This window comes from Microcebus murinus, chromosome 9 (genome assembly GCF_040939455.1).
Source record: "Microcebus murinus isolate Inina chromosome 9, M.murinus_Inina_mat1.0, whole genome shotgun sequence".
NCBI classification, from domain to species: Eukaryota; Metazoa; Chordata; class Mammalia; order Primates; family Cheirogaleidae; genus Microcebus; species Microcebus murinus.
Genome location: NC_134112.1, coordinates 93142140 through 93164614, shown reverse-complemented (window position 1 = coordinate 93164614; position 22475 = coordinate 93142140). Strand labels below are relative to the sequence as shown.

General features: G+C 39.1%; 2 protein-coding genes across 2 annotated transcripts; both read right to left on the bottom strand.

Annotated features, from left to right (window-relative positions):
- Positions 1-753: 753 nt before the first annotated feature.
- Positions 754-1770, bottom strand: LOC105873314 (olfactory receptor 2A14-like). Its single transcript, XM_076006202.1, has one exon. It carries the CDS (start codon positions 1723-1725, stop codon positions 793-795), a length of 933 nt encoding a protein of 310 aa, XP_075862317.1. The 5' UTR covers positions 1726-1770; the 3' UTR covers positions 754-792.
- A 12309-nt stretch (positions 1771-14079) lies between these two features.
- Positions 14080-15012, bottom strand: LOC105873313 (olfactory receptor 2A14-like). Its single transcript, XM_012768133.2, has one exon. It carries the CDS (start codon positions 15010-15012, stop codon positions 14080-14082), a length of 933 nt encoding a protein of 310 aa, XP_012623587.2.
- Positions 15013-22475: the final 7463 nt, after the last annotated feature.

Sequence of the window (22475 nt, the reverse complement as noted above, 5' to 3'; positions counted from 1 at the left end):
AGGTTGTTATGACAGAGAAGAGACCTCTCAAAGTCTTAGGTATTTACCTACGAGCCATTACAGGAAAGAGTCTCTAACTGTTGATCTAGAGGATACGTACTGTAAGCTTCTTAACTCAGTTTGACTTGACTGGCATGGGTACGAACTCTGTTAGTATTGACCATTTACCAACTATTAGAAATCGATTTCCAATAATCCCAGTAATGAATAATCCATTAAAAATTTTAGACATTTTAGTGGATATGAAATTAGTATCTAGCTGTGGCTGTAATTTTCAATCCATTGCTAATGGTGGCAAGCAGCATTTTATGTGTTTACTAACCATTGTAGTTTTTGTAGAAGTATCTGTTCATTTATTTTGCTAATTTTTCGCAATTTGGTTGATTATCTTTTTGATTATTTCTTTGAAGGAGTTCTTTGTATGTGCTGTCAACAGTTCCATTTCTGGGTACATGGAGTTTGAAGATGATCACTTGGTCTGTGGCAAGTATTTCATGTTTCTTTATCATGCCTGTGATAAGCAGAGTAATTATTTTTTAGGAGGTTCAATATTTATCAGACTTTAAAATTTTATGTCCAGTGCTTCTTGTGTCTTTTCTATGAGTCTATCCCTATCCATGTTCATAAAGGCATTGAACTATTTTTTTCCAAAAGTTTCATATCTTCAGTTTATATGCATGAGTCTGTAAGATTTTATTTTAATGTAGCATTTATTCTACCAGAGGACAAAAGTGCCAACTTCTGTATGTCACAGGGAGCAGAGCCCCTCCCTGTGCTGCCCTTCAGTATCTGTCACATGGGTCCCTCCTTCCTCAGCGCTCTCCTCAGGGCACCCTTGACCTCCGCGTTCCTCAGGCTGTAGATCAGGGGGTTCAGCATGGGGTTGAAAAGGCTGTAAAACAGGGAAAGGACCTTCTGCTGCTCCTCAGGATGGCGGGACTTGGGCGCCATGTACATGACGATGGCGCTGCCAAAGAAGAGCCCGACCACACAGAGGTGGGAGGAGCAGGTGGAGAAGGCCTTTCTGCGGCCCTCCCCTGCCTGGATGCTCAGGATGGCCAGCAAGATGCGCGAGTAGGAGACCAGCACCAGGCAGAGGGGCCCCACCAGGATGAACACACAGGCTGCGAAGATGATGACTTGGTTGAGCCGGGTGTCAGCACAGGCCAGCTTGAGGACAGACAGGATTTCACAGAAGAAGTGGTTGACTTCATGAGGCCCACAGAAGGGCAGCCTCAGGATGAGAACTAAATGGACCAGAGCCAGGAGGAAGCTGAACACCCAGGAAGTGACGGCCAGGACAATGCACACTCTCCAGCTCATGACCACAGTGTAATGTAGGGGGTGGCAGATGGCCACATACCGGTCATAGGACATCACCACCAAAATCAGGCACTCTGCGTGAGCAAAAGCCAAATACAAGAAAGTCTGCATTATGCATGGAACAAAGGAGATGGTTCTCTTCTGGTTCACAAGATTCCCCAGCATCTTGGGGACATTGTTAGAAGCATAGGACATGTCAACTATGGCCAGGTGTGAGAGGAAGAAGTACATGGGAGTGTGAAGTCTAGAGTCCAGGCAGATAAGGCCCAGGATGACCCCATTCCCCAGCAGGGTAAATGTATAGAAAAGAGAGAAAAGTCCAAATAGGAAAAACTCCAGTGCTGAGCTGACCTGGAATCCCAGCAGGGTGACTTCTGTGATCCATGTCTGGTTGCCTCCCATGCTCCTGTGGCAGAGAAAAACAAGATCCAGTCCACAGCAGAAAAGTCAGAGCTGTGGAACAGTCAAAGAAGGAAAATATTTATTGAATGTTGCAGAGGAAGCATTTAGAAATATATCACTTTGGATAGATTTTCTAGAATTTTTTTTTTGGATATGTTCCCAAAGCTAACTAAATGTGTTCATTAAAATGAAAAAAAATCCTATTATATCATTGGAATAATAAGAAAAAATACATTATATATAATAAAATATAATAGTATAATAGGATCTATTTTATTAATAATGCCTGATATAAAAAGAATACACATACACACATCTACCACGTGTTGTTTTGAAGAATTAAAATCTGCTGGCTTTCCTTCCATAGTGGGAGCCTTGATTACTCATGTAGTTCAAAGGGAGATGACCCTGACGTGTCACAATACGAGGTGGTTTCATATCCTAGCTTGCTGGCCTTCTTGGTCCAAGATATGATGAAGCCACTAGGGCCCTGTTTTTTTCTGGGCTTGCTCACTACACACTGGCCCCACTGACCTTCTCACATGCTCCCCCCCCCAACTTATTTCACATTTGAAACCTTTTCTAAATAGGTTCTCAATTTTTTTTAAGAGATAGGGTCTTGCTCTGTCACCCAGGCTGAAATGCAGTGGCACAATCATAGCTCACTGCAGCCTTGAACTCCTGGGCTCAAGCAATCCTCCTGCCTCAGCCTCCCAAGTAGCTGGGACTACAGGCATGTGTCACCACACCTGGCTAATTTTTTTTTCATTTTTTATAGAGACAGGGTCTCGCTATGTTGCCCAGGCTGGTCTCAGACCCCTAGGCTCAAGCAATACTCCAGTCTCAGCCTTTCAAATTGCTGGGATTGCAGGTGTCAGCCACCATCCTTGGCTATCAATTTTGTAGTTTCTTTAAAAATTTCCTAAGATAAGACCCTCCTTGCAGCAGCTGGCCAAGACGCCCTACAAGCTCCTTTAGATGCCACTTTTCCATCTCTAGTATTTGTAGTTTCATTCTGAGAGTTTTGCTGACCTCATCAGCATTTCTTACTGAAAATTAAGCATGAGTGAAAGAATTCTTTGACTACATGAAATAAATATGTGTCTATATTTTGACTATATTCAATAACTAAGCATGTGGCATTTCTGAGGTCTTTTAAAGTAAGATGCTTAAATGAGGAAACCAATTTACATTTACAGTGGTTACATTTAAATGTGATAGCTGTATCGTAATTGTATTTTGTTTGTTTTCTATTTTCCTCATGACATATCTCAGAGCCGGTCTTATTTTCTCGAGCGACAGAAATCTTTTGTCCTCAATATCTTCCCAGTTTCAGCAACTCAGCTTGCCATCAAATCCCCTAACTGGCTTCCTCCTCATCACCTGTTACCATGGCAACAGCTTACACTGGTGGAAGGGACCCTGAGCAGGGCACTGGGGTGCATCAGCTGCAGCACCAGCTGGTTAATCCCATCTAGGGAGCTATTCCTAGAATGCCCAGCAGAGGGAGACCAAGGGCCATGAGCGGGATGGATGTCGCCATTACTCAGAGACATCAGGTGACCTGGTGCCGCTCCTGTACACTTCCTTCTGACTCTTCCCAGAGACAGCCTGACGATATCACCATGTATTGACTTTCTTCCTGTTGGGATTATTTGTTCCTATTTCTCTTATTTTTAGTAGTATAAAGATAAATATTATTACCAATTTAAGGTTTGCCATGTTCATGATCATATATTTAGTAAATATTCTAAGAGTGAAACTGCAGATGCTAAAGATATAAACCTTTCAAAGGTTTTTGCGCCTATAGATTGCTTCCCTCTGGAAAATCTGACCAATTTCACTTCCCACTGGCAGTGTGTCAGAATCATGCCTGCTGGCCACGCGGTCAGTTCTAAGCATTACCAGATATATAATCTTTCTTGATTCCATGGAAGAGCAAGTGTACATCGTTTAAATTTATGTTTCGTCCATCCCTTAACAAATGATCCTGGAGACAAGATGTGCTGCAGCCGCTGTCCTGTGGGTGGAGGCACAGCAGGGGCTGAGGCGGACACATCCTGAAGGGGACAGGTCATGAGGAAGCAATGTTGGGTGGGTCCTTCTCTCCCACTCCTCACGTTTCCACACAGGGAGGAAACATCTGTGTCCCCCTTGGATGCAATCACTGTGGAATATTCCTGCCTCTCTCTGTCCCCTCATTTATGTGATTTGTAAAACAGAAATAGAAACTGAGGATGCCTCTTCTCTGTTGTCTTCTTTGTGACCACATGCATTTCTACCCCTTTGGGCATGAAGCCTACAGGAGCTTCCATTGCATTTGGGGATGGGGGTAGGCTAATGGTTGTGATTTTAATTTGGAGAGAAACTTTGTTGAAGATATCAACTATGCTTACCCATAAGCCTCACTAGCAAATTACTAGTTTTGATTGCCACCTGATTCCTATGTGTATTTCACAATTTGCTTTTTCTGGACTTAGAGCAGAGAGAGGGCATGGTTCATTATCACCCCTGAAACACAGGAATGTAAGATCATTGTTGACTGGAAAGTACTGTGAAGGAAATAAGGAGGGTGAAATGATAGAAATTACTTGGCTCGAGGGGGCTCCTTTAAATGGGATGGTCAGGAAAGTTCCCTCTGGAGAGGAGGTGTGAGTAGGACCTAAATCAACCCTGAGTAGAGCCAAAGGGGGATGCTCCCTGCACAGGCACCAGGAAGGGAACAGAGAAGGCAGGAAGCCCTTGGTGAGTTCTGGGAAGAAAAAGAAATCCTACCTGCCTCATGCATAGTTAGAAGAGGCTGTGCATACCTCTGTGTAAACTTGTGTATGTTTTTTAACATTTGGAATTGGCAAAGAAGTTTATCACTTGGGGATGGATTAAATATGTTTGGCTAGTTTTATAGAATGGAATACCATTAGAAAGGATAATACAGTTCTTTATACAGTGAAATGTAAAATTACCTACATGTAATCACTGCATGTGACTATAATATGATCTGTATTATATTTTAAAATATAAACATATTTATACACACACAGTAGTCCCCCATTGTCTGTGGGGGAGATATTCCAAGACCCTCAGTGTATGCCTGAAACTGTGGAGAGTACTGAATCCTATTATACTATGCTTTTTCCTATACATACTTATGGTAAAGTTTAATTTCTAAATTAGGCACAGTAAGAGATTAACAACAATAGCTAATAATAAAACAGAACAGTCACAACAACATATTGTACTATAAGTTATGTAAATGTGATCTCTTTCTCTCTCATTCTCTCTCTTAGAATATCTTAATAGTTTTGGACCCATAGTTGACCACCTATAACTGAAATGGGGGAGGTGAAATTGTTGATTAAGGGGGATTACTTTATGTATTTTGGTGCCCATTACATATATGTAAGAAAACACTGCAAGTTAAATATGTAATTGTTTATCTCTGATTATCTCTAAAGAGTGAGATTATGCATGGACTTACCTTTTACATAAGTTGCATACCTGAAATGAAGATTTCTTTAAGTGTCCATTCCAGCCACACATTGAAGAACAATCTTCTGTGAACAGAATAAGGGGAAAAAACTTTATGGCTACATTTTTCTGTTCTTACAGAGCATAAAACATTTAGCAGTGGCTGAAGAAAACATGAGCTCTGAATGAGAATGAAAGCAGTATGAGTAACAGTGTTGGTCAGAACATCATTTCAATTTTGCTTCTGAACGGTGAACATCACAAACTTGGGGCACTTCTTCTAAGCCTCATTATTTTCATTTATAAAATGGTGTCAACAAATATCAAAACGGCCAATGTGAAGAAGAAATACCATTGCACTAGTACATTTTAGGAGTTTAATGAATGTTAGCTGTCACTAATAATATTTAAGAGGTCACAAAATTGAGAAAAGATTTTTTTTTGAGAAAATAATTTAAATCATTGGGATTTAAAATCCAACACAATCATCATGGTACTGCAAACACTTTCACACTTTTCCTGATTTTCTTTTTGCCTGCTTCTGAGTTTAAATACACAACATACATTTTACTTTCATTTAGAAATTTTTCTACATTTTTATTTTGAAAATTAAAATTGAAAAGAAATTTAAAGAAAGGCAAGAATCCTTTAAAGTAACCTCATTCCAGTATTAAAGAAAAAAAAATACAGGCTTCAAAACTAAAAGGGCAACTCTGCCTTGCTGAATATCCCAATGAGAGAGAGAGGCTAAATCTTTTGGAAATGAAGGGGATGGTACAATATTTAAGATATTTAGCACTGGCCCAAAAGAATAGTTTCTACTGATCATTTTCTCACAGTGGGACCCCTGGGACCATCAAAAGTGGGGTTCTTTGCACTTATTCAGAAATTACTTATCATGTCCAGTAATTTGCTTTATCACTCAGTTTGATCCTACTGAGTAGCATAGTTTTAGAAACAAGCAAACATGGATTTTAGAGCCTACACCTGTATTCAGATCCTGGCTTTGCTACAAACCAGCTTTGTGACTTCTCTGTACCTCTCCCTGCCTCAGTTCCCCCATCTGCAAAGAGGGGCATGTAATAAATCCTCTCATAGCATAGATGTGAGGATTAAATGAATTAACTCACGTAAGAACTTCGTGTGTGTTTTAGGATATATTATTAGAGATTTGAGGAGCATCGTTGGAGGGTAATTGTGGCTACAATAATAAGGAAATATGTTCCGTGGTGCACAGTTCCTCTGCTAAGATAAGAACCACGAAGAGCATCTTTACACCCAGCAGGCCCTGGGTTTTCTGTGAGAGGATGGTACTTGTCTCCCGGACAGCCGAGAAGCGGGTCCTGTCTGGCCAGACAGTGCTTCTGAGGATGCGTGGGGTGGGCAGAGAGAAGAGAGAAAGGAGATGGGTCTGCAAACCACGTCACAGTTCTGACTTCAGGTGTTTTGTTTTTAATTTGTAAGAAGAGGCGCCTGGGACACACAGCCGCTGACGTTCTTTGCAGCCCTTCACCCAGATCAGAGCCTACAGGGCTGGTTCCCTGACTGCTCTTCTCTGGCACAGTCGTGCCAAAGCCGAGAGCTGCCCCAGAATGGTGAGGAGGATGTGGATGGAGGGGACAAGAGGGTAGAGGAGCCGTGGCCACACTGTGGGAGAGGCAGTGGTCCCCAGAGCTCTGCTCAGGACCCTGACTGGGAACACAGGCTTAGGGCCGGGAGGAGACCCCACATTGAGGGCATCTCGTCACTCATGCCACAGCCAGTGGTTTCATTCACTGCCCCTCCCCCATCTCCCAATTGCAACCCCCTTCTCAGGACAGAGGAACCCCTTTTACTTACATTGGTATAATCTGTGGTCTTTCCTTCAAATGTAGCCCTGGGCTTAGAAGAAATCTCAAGGAGAGGAAGGGAGACTATGTGGACTAGGATAGATTTTCCTCTCTCAATGGACCTCGTTGTGAGGTGAAGCCCAGATGCAGAGCTCTCCTGAACTTATGATAGACTTGCTTGTGCAAGTCAGCGCTTTTTCTAACATAATTGACTATAACTCATTACCCACAGGCGAAAATAATGGTTTAGGAAACAGAGCCCTGTGGTAATGCATCTCATCACATTCCCCCTAGAGAGAATTAAAGACTACTACTTTCCTAATAGTGGTGATCCAATGAATGCATTTCCCATTTGGTTCATTTTGTCCTTTCAGCATTCCCAAGGGATGTGTTGTGTGTGTTTACCTGGGATTGGATGGGGACTGGATTTCTGGTTAAAGAGGCAAGACCTAGGCACAGAAAGTTAAAAAAATCAAGATCATGCCATAAATTGATCATGTCATAAATTAATTTCTCTTGATACTCGTTTTATCAATATTAAAATTATTCCACTCTCTAGTTCTCCTGTTTCCCTGTAGAGGAGAGGTTGTAATTTCTTGATCTCTCATGGTTGGAGGTCCCATGGAACCTCTTAAGTCAGCATCTCAGAGAAATATATTTCTCCCAGTGGAGAAAATGTTATTGCAAAATAACCACTTCAGATTTCTCGCTTACAAATATTTTTAACTTGACAGTTCAGATATAACCCGTTTTCTTTAACTTTCTTCAGTGTGCCCCTTCATCTCAAACATCTCCAGATTTCTTTTATTTGTATAAATTTATGGGGTACAGGTATAATTTTTACATAGATAATTGCATAATGGTGAAATCGGGGCTTTTATTGTATCCATCCCTGAAATAATGTACATTATATCCCTCAAGTAATTTCTCATAATCCACCCCTCTCCCACCATTACAAGTCTCCATTGTCTATCACTCCACTTTCCATGTCCGTGTGTACACATTATTTAGCTCCACCTTATCAATGAGAATGTGTGGTATTTGTCTCCCTGAGTTCAAGGTTTTTGACTCACGATAATGACCCCAGTTACATCCATGTTGCTGCAAAAGACATGATTTAATGTTTTAATGGATGACTCGTATTCCACTGTGGATGTGTAGCACATTTTCTTTATTCAATCATCTGTTGATGGACAAAAGTTGATTCTGTATCTTTGCTACTGGGAACAGTGCTGTGATAATCTTTTGATATAATAGTTTCTTTTCCTTTCTGGTTGCTGGGTAGTTCTATTTTTAGTTCTTTGAGAAATCTCCATGCTGCTTTCCATAGATGTACCAGTTTACACTCCCACCAACAGTGTCTAAGTGTTCCCTTTTCTCCACATCCTCATCGACATCTGTCATTGTTTATCTTTAATAATAGCCATTCTGACTGGTGTAAGATGATATCTCATTGTGGTTTTAATTTGCATTTCTCTGATGATTAGTGATGATGAGCATTTTTTTCCCAAGCTTTTTGGCCATTTGTATGTCTTCTTTTGAAATATATCTATTCATGTCTTTTGCCCACTTTTTAATGGCATTACTTTTTGTTGCTGTTGAATTGTCACATTTTATTTCCTAATTCTGGGCTAGGGTCTACAGATAACAAGGACATGTTTCTCTCTCTCTGTCTATCTCTCTTTTTTGCACAAAGTGATAATGTCTGATGATTGTAAAATCCTTCCAGTTCTTTCTTCCTAATTGTCTATTTTTAATTGAGTTCTCTACAGAGACTTAGTTCTTAAATTGTAGTAGAAGGATCATTTGAAATAAAAGTAATATATTTAATCAATTGGAAAGCACAAAAAATTTTAAGAGGAAGAAAAGTGGGGTTATTTTTCTTTGAAAATAATCTGCTTAGCTAATAGAACTTCCCTCTACTTCCCTCTTTACCCTCCAACCCAAGACTCTCTACTTCATTCAAGTACAAATACCTAGTAACTCCCAATCTTGAAATTCTTATTTCTTGTTTCAAGCCAATTTTAACCTTATTTTACCCACTTGACTTCATACCTAGTACCAACCCTTCAAAGCACTCATGGAGCCTTTTCATCATCCAAACCAGATTGGTCTCCCTTCTGTGCTAGACAAAAGTACTTACTATTAGAATGCTTTATGGTTTTGCTTAAATAACCTTCTCCTTTTAGCATTTTTATTGTTCATTTTTCAGATGAGGCTATTTCAGAAAAACAAATATGACTCACCAACACCTGGATGGAGCTAAGGATAATATTTTGGTGCATATCCGTTCAGCTTAGCATAATTAACACAGTTCTATTTTTTTCTGTTGAGGACAATATGATAATATTAACACAGCATGCTGTGGATATAAAGAGATGTCATTATGTTTCTATTATTAGCTTTTAATACTTGAAGTCAATAGAGCAAGAATATTTCCTGTGGAAAGTCTGTATAGATGTGAGTATTAATATTTATGTTGATTAATATTTTATATTTTATCAAGAATAACTATTACAAAGCATACTTGGCTGCATCAATAGTGATGAACTTTTATAAATGAAGATCTATTTGAAAGAGAAGTGTTTACTGACTACCATTAAATACAATACGTAGGGCTGGGCCTAAATTTTCTTTTAACATTTTGCTATCTCTGAGGCAGAAATACCTTCTCCATATGGCTTAAATATTTGCTTTCTTTCTTTCTTTCTATATCTCTCTTTTTCTTTTTTTATAAATTCATTTATGAGGTAGGGCAAGATGCCTGACAGGAGACATTGGTTGCTAGATCATCTCAGAAAGAACGAACAGTTTTAGATGACAAAAACATAGCTCAGGTGTAATTGTGAGGGAGAAGTGCCAAAAGCTACTGGAGATTCCACGGGAAGAGCCTCCCCTTCCACCTCTAGGCTCCAGAGCTGCTGGAGAGTGTTTCTACCCTCACGAACCTAAAAGCTACTGCCACCAGTGAACTGGGAGCTTCTTGAGAACAAAGCACCAGGCCACAAGCTCTACCAGGATCCCAACCCATCATGGCAGACCCAAGCCCAAATAACCTTTGTCTTTTTTTAACCATTTTTAAAGTCTGTTGTATCTGATATGAGACTGGTTACACCTGCTCACTTTCGGTTTCCATTTGCATGACATATTTTTTGCTATCCAATTACCATGAATCTGTGTGAGTCCTTGTGGTTTAGATGTGTTTCTTGGAGACAGAAAATACCTGGGTTGTGTTTTATCATCCATTCAGCTAGTCTATGTCTTTTAAGTGCAGCATTCAGACTGTTCATATTGAGTGTTAGTATTGATATGTGAGATACTGCTTTGTTCAACATATTAGATAATACCTAAATATATGTGCATTTAATAAAGGAGATCCCAGTTACATAGAGCAAGTTTTTCTAGATGTAAGCAACGAAATAAACAGTAGCATCTTAATTGCCAGGAATTTCAACACTCTACTGAGTGTTGAAACTAGACAGAACATCAAAGCAGAAAATGAATAAAGAAACGGTGGACTTAAACAGGAGTCTAGAACAAATGGACCTAACAGATACTTACAGAACATTCTACCCCCAAACTACTGAATATACATTTTTTCTTATCAGCACATGGGACATTTTCTAAGATTGATCATATCTTAGGTCACAAAACAAGTCATAGAAAATTCAAAAATTTCAAAATAATACCATGTATCTTAGACCACAGTGGAGTAAAACTATTAATAGAAATCAATTCCAAGAGAAACAATCAAGTCTACACAAAGTCGTGGAAATTAAACAACCTGCTGATCAATAATCTTTGGGTCAATGATGAAACAAAGATGGAACTCAAAAGATTCCTTGAACTGAATGACAAAGGGAACACAAACATTCAAAGTCTATGGGATACAGTAAAAGAAGTCCTATGGGGAAAGTTCATAGCTTTAAATGCCTACATCAAAAAGACATAAAGATCGCAAATTAATAATCTAATGTCACATTTCAAGGAACTAGAAAAAGAAGAACAAACAAAACGCAAAGCCTGCAAGAGAAAAGTAATAACAAAGCTCAGAGCAGAACTAAATGAAATGGAAACAAACAAAATACAAAGGATTGATGAAACAGAAAGTTGGTTCTTTGAAGAGATAAATAAAATCCATAGACTACTAGCCAGATTAAACAGAAATATAAGAGAAAGTACTCAAATAACCATATAAAGAATAAGGTAAGGATGTACATCGTTACCACTCTTTTCCATTATTTTCATCTTTTTATTGGAGATCCTGACCAATACAGTTTAAAAAAGAGGAAGAAGAAATACATGCGCAGGCACACACACAAACATTTGCTAAAGAAGAAACAAACTAATTACACACAAATGACATGATTGTATAAGTAGTTGATCTAACAGAATTTTCTGACATATCATTAAAATTATAAGAACATTTAACAAGCTGGCTTATTACATAATCAACATGAAAATGCATTATATTTTTAAACAGCAATAAAAACAATTAAAATAAAATTTTATAAAATTCATATAGAGATGGACTCACACACAAACCGAAAAGAATGGAAATCATGGAAGCAGATTTGTGCCTTTGTTAGGACTTGTCATACGAGAGGCTGCATGGCATGGCCAATCACCAAGGAAAGGAAGAATGTTGCAATTGCTATGACAATTGAGTTTCCTTGAAGATACTCAAACCCTGAAAAACTTTCAATTCCTGGTTTGTTCAAGACCTGTATCAAAGGCAGACATATAAAGTTTTTAAGAGCTATGTAAGGGAAGGAGTTTAAAAATAGCATAAAGATTGCTATTGTAAAATAATATACCAAATTGAAAAAGCCTTTGGATTGCATTTTAAAAATTGTTAAATTTTACTAGATTGTATTAACATCTTCTATTGACAAGCACAAGTTATAAAAATGGATTTATTTTTATTTTATTTGCTTTTAGAAATGAAGGATTCATCATTTCATGATCTTGAAATTTACAATTGGAAACTCTTCTTCAGTTTTCAAAGTGCTTTTTTGTATTTATTTTTTAATACATGTTTTGAGCAAGACAGATGGTAGCCAGAAATGTCCAAATCTTCTTGTGAGAGACGGCAAAGAGATATTATGAATCAAATGTAGCACAGCAATTTATCAGTAGAATATTACACTACCAGGGAACTGGTAGAAACAGAGAGGAAATTTCTGTACAGTTACATAAGCTAGATTCAATTTTGAATCACAAAATTGGCTGAAGAGAATTTTTCAGAAAGAGAGAAGAAAACCACAACACGTAATCTTATGTAACACAAAATTTCGGGGGGAAAAAAGAAGCTGGACAGATTTAAAATGTTCAGAGATTATTGAAAGTAAGATAACTTGGTCTCCAAATATCAGAGTAAATCTCTGCTTTAGAATATTCCTGTCCTATAAGTCTAGGTGAATTCCTTCTTTGTGTCATAAAGATTTATATATTATAAGAATTCCAACTTGTCTCGAGTTTACTGACATGTTTTTCCTTCTGATGTCCTCATCCATGCAAAATTATTGTCATCTGCCTGATAAGGGTCAAGAATTTACATTTCCTGGTAATCCAGGCTGAGATGAGAATGGCTCTGAATATCTCATTAAAAGTAGAACTGATTTGACATAAATGTATAAAGAGCTTCTAATAAAATGACTATAAAATTAAAAATGAAACAACTAAAAATCTAAGATCCTCATAAATCCACTGTTTGAAAAACTAATCTGTACACAATGTCTCTGTGCTTGCTTTTGTTGCATTGCTAATATTACGAAGAACGTGATGAAGACAGGTGATGAAGAAATTTGATAAAGCACACATGCGTATTTATAGTCCCTCAGCCATTACGTCATGGTATCCTTTAGAAGTTCTTAGGAGGAAAAGACTTACCCTAGAATGGCTCCAAAGTGACCGGTGGGTCTTGTCCTCAAAGCACATCTAATCACATCATATGGTTCCTGAGGCCTCACCCAGTGAGGACCTCTAACTTTGAATCAGCTGGAGCTAGACTAGCTTCTAGATCTAGAATGAGTGTTAGGTGAGCTACTGTGGCTGGGCCCCTTTGATCGGTCACTTTTATTTGTAAATAAAGTTTTATTAGAATGCAGCCATAGTCATTCATTTACACTATGTCTGTTTTTTGCCAGGGTTGAGATGTGATGACAGAGAAGATAGTTTTCACAGTCTTGTGTATTTCTTGTGGCTCTTTCCAGGAAAACGTGACTATCTATTGACCTAGCAAATGTATAATACACCTAACCTGTGGTATTAATTCCATGGGTACAAACTTTGCTAGTATTGCCTGTTTCCCAATTTTTGGAGTTAGATTTTCAATAACTCCAATGATGAATAACCCATTAAAATCTACACATTTTAGTGGGAATAAAATAGTGTCTGATGGTGGCTTTATTTAATTTACACTTTCTTGGTGACTAATGGTGATGAACAGGCTTTGATATATTTATTAACCCAATGCATTTCTTTTGAGAAATTTCTGTTCAAGTGCTTTGCCCGTTTTATAAAATGTAGTTGTTTATCATTTTTACTAATTTGAAAGTGTTCTCTGTATGTACTGTTGACAGTTTCTTTAGTGGGGTGGGGAAGCTGCGGCCTTGGGGCCACACATGGCCTGTTGGATCTTTGAGTGCAGCTTTTTTACTAAATCCGAATTTTACACAACAAATCCTTTTAATGAAGGGATTTGTCTGTGAGGCTTGGATTCAGTCGAGGGGCTGTACTTGGGGATCTGGAGGGCAACCTGTGGCCTTGATGCCATGGGTTCTCCACCCCTGCTGGGTGCGGAGTGAGGCCTAATATTAATCAATTTTTCCAGTTTTATGTCTACTGGTTTTTGTGTCCTTTTCCAAATCTATTCCTGTTCAAGTCATGAAGGCGTTCATCTATTTTCCTATCAAAAGTTTAAAGTTTCAGTTTATATGTTTAGGGCAATAATATTTCATTTTAACGTGAAATTTATTGTAGTACAGGACAAAAGTGCCAACTTCCATATGTCACAGGGAGCAGAGCCCCTCCCTGTGCTGCCCTTCAGTATCTGTCACATGGGCCCCTCCTTCCTCAGCGCTCTCCTCAGGGCACCCTTGACCTCTGCGTTCCTCAGGCTGTAGATCAGGGGGTTCAGCATGGGGTTGAAAAAGCTGTAAAACAGGAAAAGGACCTTCTGCTGCTCCTCAGGATGGCGGGACTTGGGGGCCACGTACATGACGATGGCGCTGCCAAAGAAGAGCCCGACCACGCAGAGGTGGGAGGAGCAGGTGGAGAAGGCCTTTCTGCGGCCCTCCCCGGCCTGGATGCTCAGGATGGCCAGCAGGATGCGTGAGTAGGAGACCAGCACCAGGCAGAGGGGCCCCACCAGGACAAACACACAGGCTGTGAAGATGACCACTTGGTTGAGCCGGGTGTCAGCACAGGCCAGCTTGAGGACAGACAGGATTTCACAGAAGAAGTGGTTGATTTCATGAGGCCCACAGAAGGGCAGCCTTAGGATGAGAACTAAATGGACCAGAGCCAGGAGGAAGCTGAACACCCAGGAAGTGACGGCCAGGACAATGCACACTCTCCAGCTCATGACCACAGTGTAATGTAGGGGGTGGCAGATGGCCACATACCGGTCATAGGACATCACCACCAAAATCAGGCACTCCGTAGCAGCAAACACCAAATACAAGAAAGTCTGCATTATGCATGGAACAAAGGAGATGGTTCTCTTCTGGTTCACAAGATTCCCCAGCATCTTGGGGACACTGTTGGACGCATAGGACATGTCAACTATGGCCAGGTGTGAGAGGAAGAAGTACATGGGGGTGTGAAGTCTAGAGTCCAGGCAGATAAGGCCCAGGATGACCCCGTTCCCCAGCAGGGTAAATGTATAGAAAAGAGAGAAAAGTCCAAATAGGAAAAACTCCAGTGCTGAGCTGACCTGGAATCCCAGCAGGGTGACTTCTGTGATCCATGTCTGGTTGCCTCCCATGCTCCTGTGGCAGAGAAAGACAAATCCTCATCTAGGACAGAAAGGTCAGAGCTGTGGATCAATCAAAAACACAAAATAGTCACTGAATATTACAGAAGAAATATTTAGAAATGTATCACTTTAGATGGATTTTCTAGAATTTATTTTCAGACATGCTACAAAAAATAACTTGGTATGCTCATTAAAATGAGAAAATATACCCTATATTAATGTAAAAATACATACATGTAAAATTTTTATATGTAATAAAATTTATTATATTTCAAAATAGGACCTATTACAATGTGCCTATGTTAGAGGATACACATACACACATGCATGTTTTTTTCTCAGAATATTTAAGTATCCTGGATTACCTTTCAGGGTGGAAGTCTTGATTATTAATTCCCTGTCATCTGCCCTTATCTGCAGGGGATACGTTCCCATAGCCCCAGTGGATGCCTGAAACTGCAAGTGGTACAGAACTCTGTATAGACTGTGTTTTTTCATATACATGATGTGCATTTCCTATATGTGATAAAGGTTAATTTATAAATTAGGCACAGTAAGTGATTAATATTAACATTACAATAGAGCAGTTTCGACAAATACTGTAATAACAGTCACCACACTGTTGGTGATGGCTGTAACTTTTACAGATTGAGATGTGACAGCAAAACTAGCATGAATTTCTTTCTTCTTTACAAATCTTAGCAAGCTCACCATAAGATTTTTTTCCTTTCCTGGTTAAATGGGGGAACTTGTACCTCTTGATTTAAAGGAAGCTCTTCACAGCTTCCCTTTGGTGTATCTGGATCGTCATCATTACTGCTCTTGGACTTTGGGGTCATAATTAAGTGAAATAAATGTTCCTTGAACACAAGCACTGTGATACTGCGACAGTCTATCTGATCACTGAGGCATCTACTAAGTGACTAATGGCAGGTAGTGTAGACAGCATGGAGATCCTGTACAAATGGGTGATTCACGTCCCAGGCAGGGTGCAATGGATTGGTGAGATATCATTATGCTACTCAGAATGGTGTGCAATTTAAAACTTACAAATTATTTATTTCTGGAATTTTCCATTTAATAAGTTGGACCTCAGTGGACTGCAGGTAACTGAAATCACAAAAGCAAAAACATGGATTAGAGGGGACTCCTGTAGTTAGAAGAGAGATGGCCATGACAAAAGACCTCAGTAAGAGGTATTTTCATTTCCTAGGCTTTTTGCCTTCTCAGTCCAAGAAATGCAGTGAGTAGGGCCCTCTGTTCTTTTAATACTTGCTTACTAATCCACTGACCTTCTCACATGCTTTCTACCACTAACTTCATATTTAAAATCCCTGTAAGTCAACTTCTCAATTTTGTAGTATCTTTAAAATTGTGTAAGGTGTTCCTTTTCTGCAGCTGCCCAATACTCCTTAGAAGCACCTTTGGGTACCCATTTTATGTGTCTGGTGTTTGTAATTTTATTTCAAGAATTTAATTTACTTCTTCATCAGCACTTGATACTAAAATGTAGTCATAAGTGAAAGATTTCTTGGACTACATGCAATGAGCGCATGTCTAGGTCTTAAATATAATTAAACACGTGACATTTTCTGAGGCCTTTTAAACTAAGACACTTTAACAGGGAAACCAATTTACCTTAAGAGTGGTTACATTTAAATGTGATCGCTGTATTGTAATTGTATTTTGTTTGGCTCTTTCTTTTCCCTATTCTAGTGTAATATTATGACAAATCTCAGAGCTGGTCTTATTTTCTTGTGTGACAGAATCTTTTATTCCTTAAGATTCCTTCCCAGCTTGGGCAACTTGGATTGCCATCAAATACCCTAATTGGCTTCTTCCTTGTCACTTGTTACCATGGCAGCAGCCTATTGCTTTTCAGATAGATCCAGAACAGGGCGCAGGGGCTGCTTCAAGTGGAGCACCAGTTCCTCAGCTCTCTCCTGTGAGCTGTTCCTGAGAGCGCCTGGGTCTGTCCAGTCACTAGAGTGAAACCGAGGGCCATGAGAGGGATGGACGACGCCATTTCTTAGGGAAACCATGTGGTCTGTTCCTGTCCCTTTAGGCTTTCTTCATATTTTTTCCTTTAGCACACTAAGATCTGTCTTTATTTTTAAATCATGCTAAAGTTTCAATTCTAACAAAATATTTTAAAAAAGTTATTTTGGTGTTTACTTTCTAGTAATAACTTAGACCCTCAAATATATACATATGTATATTAAATATACCTGGGCTGTCCAGAAAGTATCCAGCCATTGTTAATATAATTTTTCATATTCCATGGCTTTTTACTTTCTGAATAGTTCCGGTATACATGTGCATATTAAAATTGGAAAACTATAATGGGATTATGTAGACATTTTAAGCTACCATTTTCACTTAATCTAATAAATGTTTTTATGTATTAAAACAATATATAATATTATGCAAAATAAATATTGTATATATTAATAAATATAAAATATGTAATATATAAAAGCAGTGTGATATTCCTTTATATCACAAGTTAATTTTTTATTTTCAGAAGTTTTTGGTTTCTATTTCTTTATGTTCAGTAGCATAGAGATAAGTATTCTTACAAACTTAATTTTTGTACATATTCATGATTATTTCTTTAGGATATATTCTAAAAGTAAAATTGCAGATTCTAAATATATAGACATTTAAAAGCTTCTGATATCTATTGACAGTTTTTTTTCCAGAAAATTTATACAATATAAATTTTATAGATTTATACCAAGATAAACACCACTGACAGTGTGCCTCAGAGTCATGCCTCTTGCCCACATGGTCATCAGTAATTGAGCTTCATTAGTTTTAACCTTTGCTAATTCCATGCATGAACAAGTCTATGTGGTTTAAATTTATGTTTCGTCCATCCCTTAACAAATGATCCTGGAGACAAGATGTGCTGCGGCCACTGTCCTGTGCGCTGGAGGCACAGCAGGGGCTGAGGCGGACACATCCTGAAGGGGACAGGTCAAGAGGAAGCAGTGTTGGGTGGGTCCTTCTCTCCCACTCCTCACGTTTCCACACAGGGAGGAAACGTCTGTGTCCCCCTTGGGTGCAATCACTGTGGAATATTCCTGCCTCTCTCTGTCCCCTCATTTATGTGATTTGTGAAACAAGAAAGAGAAACTGAGGCTGCCCCTTCTCTGATGTCTTTTTTGGCCACATGCATTTCTACCCCTTTGGGCATAAAACCTACAGGAGCTTCTGTCCCATTTGGGGATGGGGGTGGGCTAAGGGTTGTGATTGTAATTTGGAGAGAAATTTTGTTGAAGGTATAACCTATGCTTACCCATAAACCTCACTAGAAAATTACCTAGTTTTCATTTCCACTTGTGTGTATTTCACCTATGAAATACACCTATGTGTATTTCACAATTTGCTTTTTCTGGACTTAGCGCAGAGAGAGGGCATGGTCCATTATCACCCCTGAAACACAGGTGAGTAAGATCATTGTGGACTGGAAAGTACTGTGAAGGAAATAAGGAGGGTGAAATGATAGAAATTACTTGGCTCGAGGGGGCTCGTTTAGATGGGATGGTCAGGAAAGGTCTCTCTGGAGAGGAGGTGTGAGGGGGACCTAAACTGTGAAGGGGTCAACCCTGACTAGAGCCAAAGGGGGGGTGCTCCCTGCACAGGCACCAGGAAGGGGAGAGAGAAGGCAGGAAGCACTTGGTGAGTTCTGGGAAGAGAAAGAAAATCCTATGTGCCTCATGCATAGTAAGAAGAGGCTGTATATATCTCTGTGTAAACTTGTGTATGCTTTTAAACATTTGGAATTGATAAAGAAGGTTATCATTTGGGGATGGATTAAACATGTTTGGCTACTTTTATAGCATGGAATACCATTAGAAAGGATAGTATAGTTCTTTATACAGTGAAATCTAAAATTACCCACAGGCAGTCAATGCATGTGAGTATAATATGATCTGTATTATATTTTAAAATATAAACATATTTATATACATGCAGTAGTCTCCAATTATTCCAAGACCCCCAGTGCATGCCTGAAACTGTGGAGAGTACTGAATCCTATTATACTATGCTTTTTCCTATACATACTATGGTAAAGTTTAACTTCTAAATTAGGCACAGTAAGAGATTAACAACAATAACTAATAATAAAATAGAACAGTCACAACAACATGTTGTAGTAAAAGTTATATAAATGTGATCTCTCTCTCTCTCTCATTCTCTCTCTTAGAATATCTTAATATTTTTGGACCACAGTTGACCACCTATAACTGAAATGGGGGAGGTGAAATTATTGATCAAGGGGGATTACTTTATGTATTTCGGTGCCCATTACATATATGTAAGAAAACGCTGCAAGTTAAATATATAATTTGTTTATCTCTGATTATCTCTAATTATGCATGAATTTACCTTTTGCATAAGTTGCATACCTGAAATGAAGATTTCTTTAAGTGTCCACTCCAGCCACACATTGAAGAACAATCTTCTGTGAACAGAATAAGGGGAAAAACTTAATGGCTACATTTTTCTGTTCTTACAAAGCATAAAACATTTAGCAGTGGCTGAAGAAAACATGAGCTCTGAATGAGAATGAAAGCAGTATGAGTAACAGTGTTGGTCAGAACATCATTTCAATCTTGCTTCTGAATAGTGAACATCACAAACTTGGGGCACTTTTTCTAAGCCTCATTATTTTCATTTATAAAATGCTGTCAACAAATATCAAAAGTGCTGATGTGAAAAAGAAATACCATTGCAGTAGTACATTTTAGGAGTTTAATAAATGTTAGTTGTCACTAACAATATTTAAGGGGTCACAAAATTGAGAAAAGAATTTAAATCATTGGGATTTGAAATCCAATACAATCATCATGAAATTGCAAACACTGTTATACTTTTCTTACTTTTCTTTTTGCCTGCCTTTGAGTTTAAATATAAAACATACATTTTACTTTCATTTAGAAATTTTTCTACATTTTTATTTTGAAAATTAAAATTGAAAAGAAATTTAAAGAAAGGGAAGAATCCTTTAAAGTAACCTCATTCCAGTATTAAAGAAAAAAAAAATCAAAACTAAAAGGGCAAGTCTGCCTTGCTGAATATCCCAATGAGAGAGAGAGGCTAAATCTTTTGGAAAGGAAGGGGTAGTGGAATATTTACGATATTTAGCACTGGCCCAAATGAAGTGTTTCTACTGATCATTGTCTCGGAGTGGGATCCCTGGGCTATCAAAGGTGGGGTTCTAGGGCAACACAGACTGGCCAAATCTTTGCACTTCTTTCCAAATCTTTACACAAATCTTTGCTAAGAAATTACTTATCATCTGCAATAATTTACTTTGGCACTCAGTTTAATCCTACTGAGTAGCATAGTTTTAGAAACAAACAAGCAAACATGGATTCTAGAGTCTACACCTGTGTTCAGATCCTGGCTTTGCTACAAACCAGCTTTGTGACTTCTCTGTACCTCTCCCTGCCTCAGTTCCCCCATCCGCAAAGAGGGGCATGTAATAAATCCTCTCATAGCATGGATGTGAGGATTAAATGAATTAACTCACGTAAGAACTTCGTGTGTGTTTTAGGATATATTATTAGAGATTTGAGGAGCATCGTTGGAGGGTAATTGTGGCTACAATAATAAGGAAATATGTTCCGTGGTGCACAGTTCCTCTGCTAAGATAAGAACCACGAAGAGCATCTTTACGCCCAGCAGGCCCTGGGTTTTCTGTGAGAGGATGGTACTTGTCTCCCGGACAGCCGAGAAGCGGGTCCTGTCTGGCCAGACAGTGCTTCTGAGGATGTGTGGGGTGGGCAGAGAGAAGAGAGAAAGGAGATTGGTCTGCAAACCACGTCACAGTTCTGACTTCAGGTGTTTAGTTTTTAATTTGTAAGAAGAGGCGCCTGGGACACACAGCCGCTGACGTTCTTTGCAGCCCTTCACCCAGATCAGAGCCTACAGGGCTGGTTCCCTGACTGCTCTTCTCTGGCACGGTCGTGCCAAAGCCGAGAGCTGCCCCAGAATGGTGAGGAGGATGTGGATGGAGGGGACAAGAGGGTAGAGGAGCCGTGGCCACACTGTGGGAGAGGCAGTGGTCCCCAGAGCTCTGCTCAGGACCCTGACTGGGAACACAGGCTTAGGGCCGGGAGGAGACCCCACAGCCAGGGCATCTCGTCACTCATGCCACAGCCAGTGGTTTCATTCACTGCCCCTCCCCCATCTCCCAATTGCAACCCTCTTCTCAGGGCAGAGGAACCCCTTTTACTTACATTGGTGTAATCTGTGGTCTTTCCTTCAAATGTAGCCCTGGGCTTAGAAGAAACCTCAAGGAGAGGAAGGGAGACTATGTGGACTAGGATAGATATTCCTCTGTTGATGTACCTTGTTGTGAGGTGAAGCCCAGATGCAGAGCTCTCCTGGACTTATGATGCACTTGCTTGTGCAAGTCAGCACTTTTTCTATCATCTTTTGACTATGACTCACTCCTCACAAACAAAAATAATGACTTAGGGAACAGAACCCTATAGTAATACATTCTCTCTAGAGAAAACTGAAGAATTTGCTACTTTCCTGTCAGCAGTGAGCCAACCAATGAATGCATTTCCCATTTGATTCATTTTGTTCTTTCAGGGTTCTCATGAGACATGTTACGTGTGTTTCCTTGGGGTCAGAGGGAGACGGGATTTCTGTTAAGAGACAAGAGCCTTTGCACAGAAAATGAAAAATTAAGAATCATGCCATAAATTAATTTGTCTCAAAACTTACTTATTTTATCTATCTTAAAATTGTTCCACTCTAATTGCTCCTGGTTCAATGTAGCAGAGAGGCTGTGATTTCTTGTCTTCTCATAGTTGGAGGTCCATGGATCTTGTTAATGCACCATCTCAAACTATGGGGAAAATAGATTTCTCCCAATGGATAAAGCATTATTGCAAAATAACGACTCCAGATTTCTCACTTACAAATATATTTGACTTGGCAATTCAGGTACACCTCTTCTTCTCCCTTAATTTACTTCCATGTGCCCTCCATCTCAAACATCTGCAGATTATTACCTACATTTTTGTTTTCTCATCCTAGGGTAAGAACTACAGATTGAATGAGCATACTTTTCTCTTTATGTCTCTCTCCATTTTCTTTTTTTGGGGCACTAAGTGATAATATGTGATGATGTAAAATCTTTCCACTTCTTTCTTCCTAAGTACTCTTAATTTGGTTCTTCACAGAGTCTTAATTCTTAACTATGGTGGAAGGAGCACTTCAAAATAATAATAATAGATTTATTTAATCTGTTGTGAAGAACAGTTAAATATATATTCAAGAAGAGTAAAATATGTATTCAAAATATGTATACATATATATGTCTTTTAAAATAATCCGAGCTTCCCTCCACTTACCCCCTTATTCTCAAACACCACTCCTACTTCATTCAACATCTCTTCCCCCATAGGTCCACTCTTGAAATTCTTATTCCTTGTTTCAAGTCTATT

Coding starts and splice junctions, on each gene's coding strand:
- LOC105873314 (XM_076006202.1), bottom strand. CDS start 1,725: ATGGGAGGCAACCAGACATGGATCACAGAAGTCACCCTGCTGGGATTC.
- LOC105873313 (XM_012768133.2), bottom strand. CDS start 15,012: ATGGGAGGCAACCAGACATGGATCACAGAAGTCACCCTGCTGGGATTC.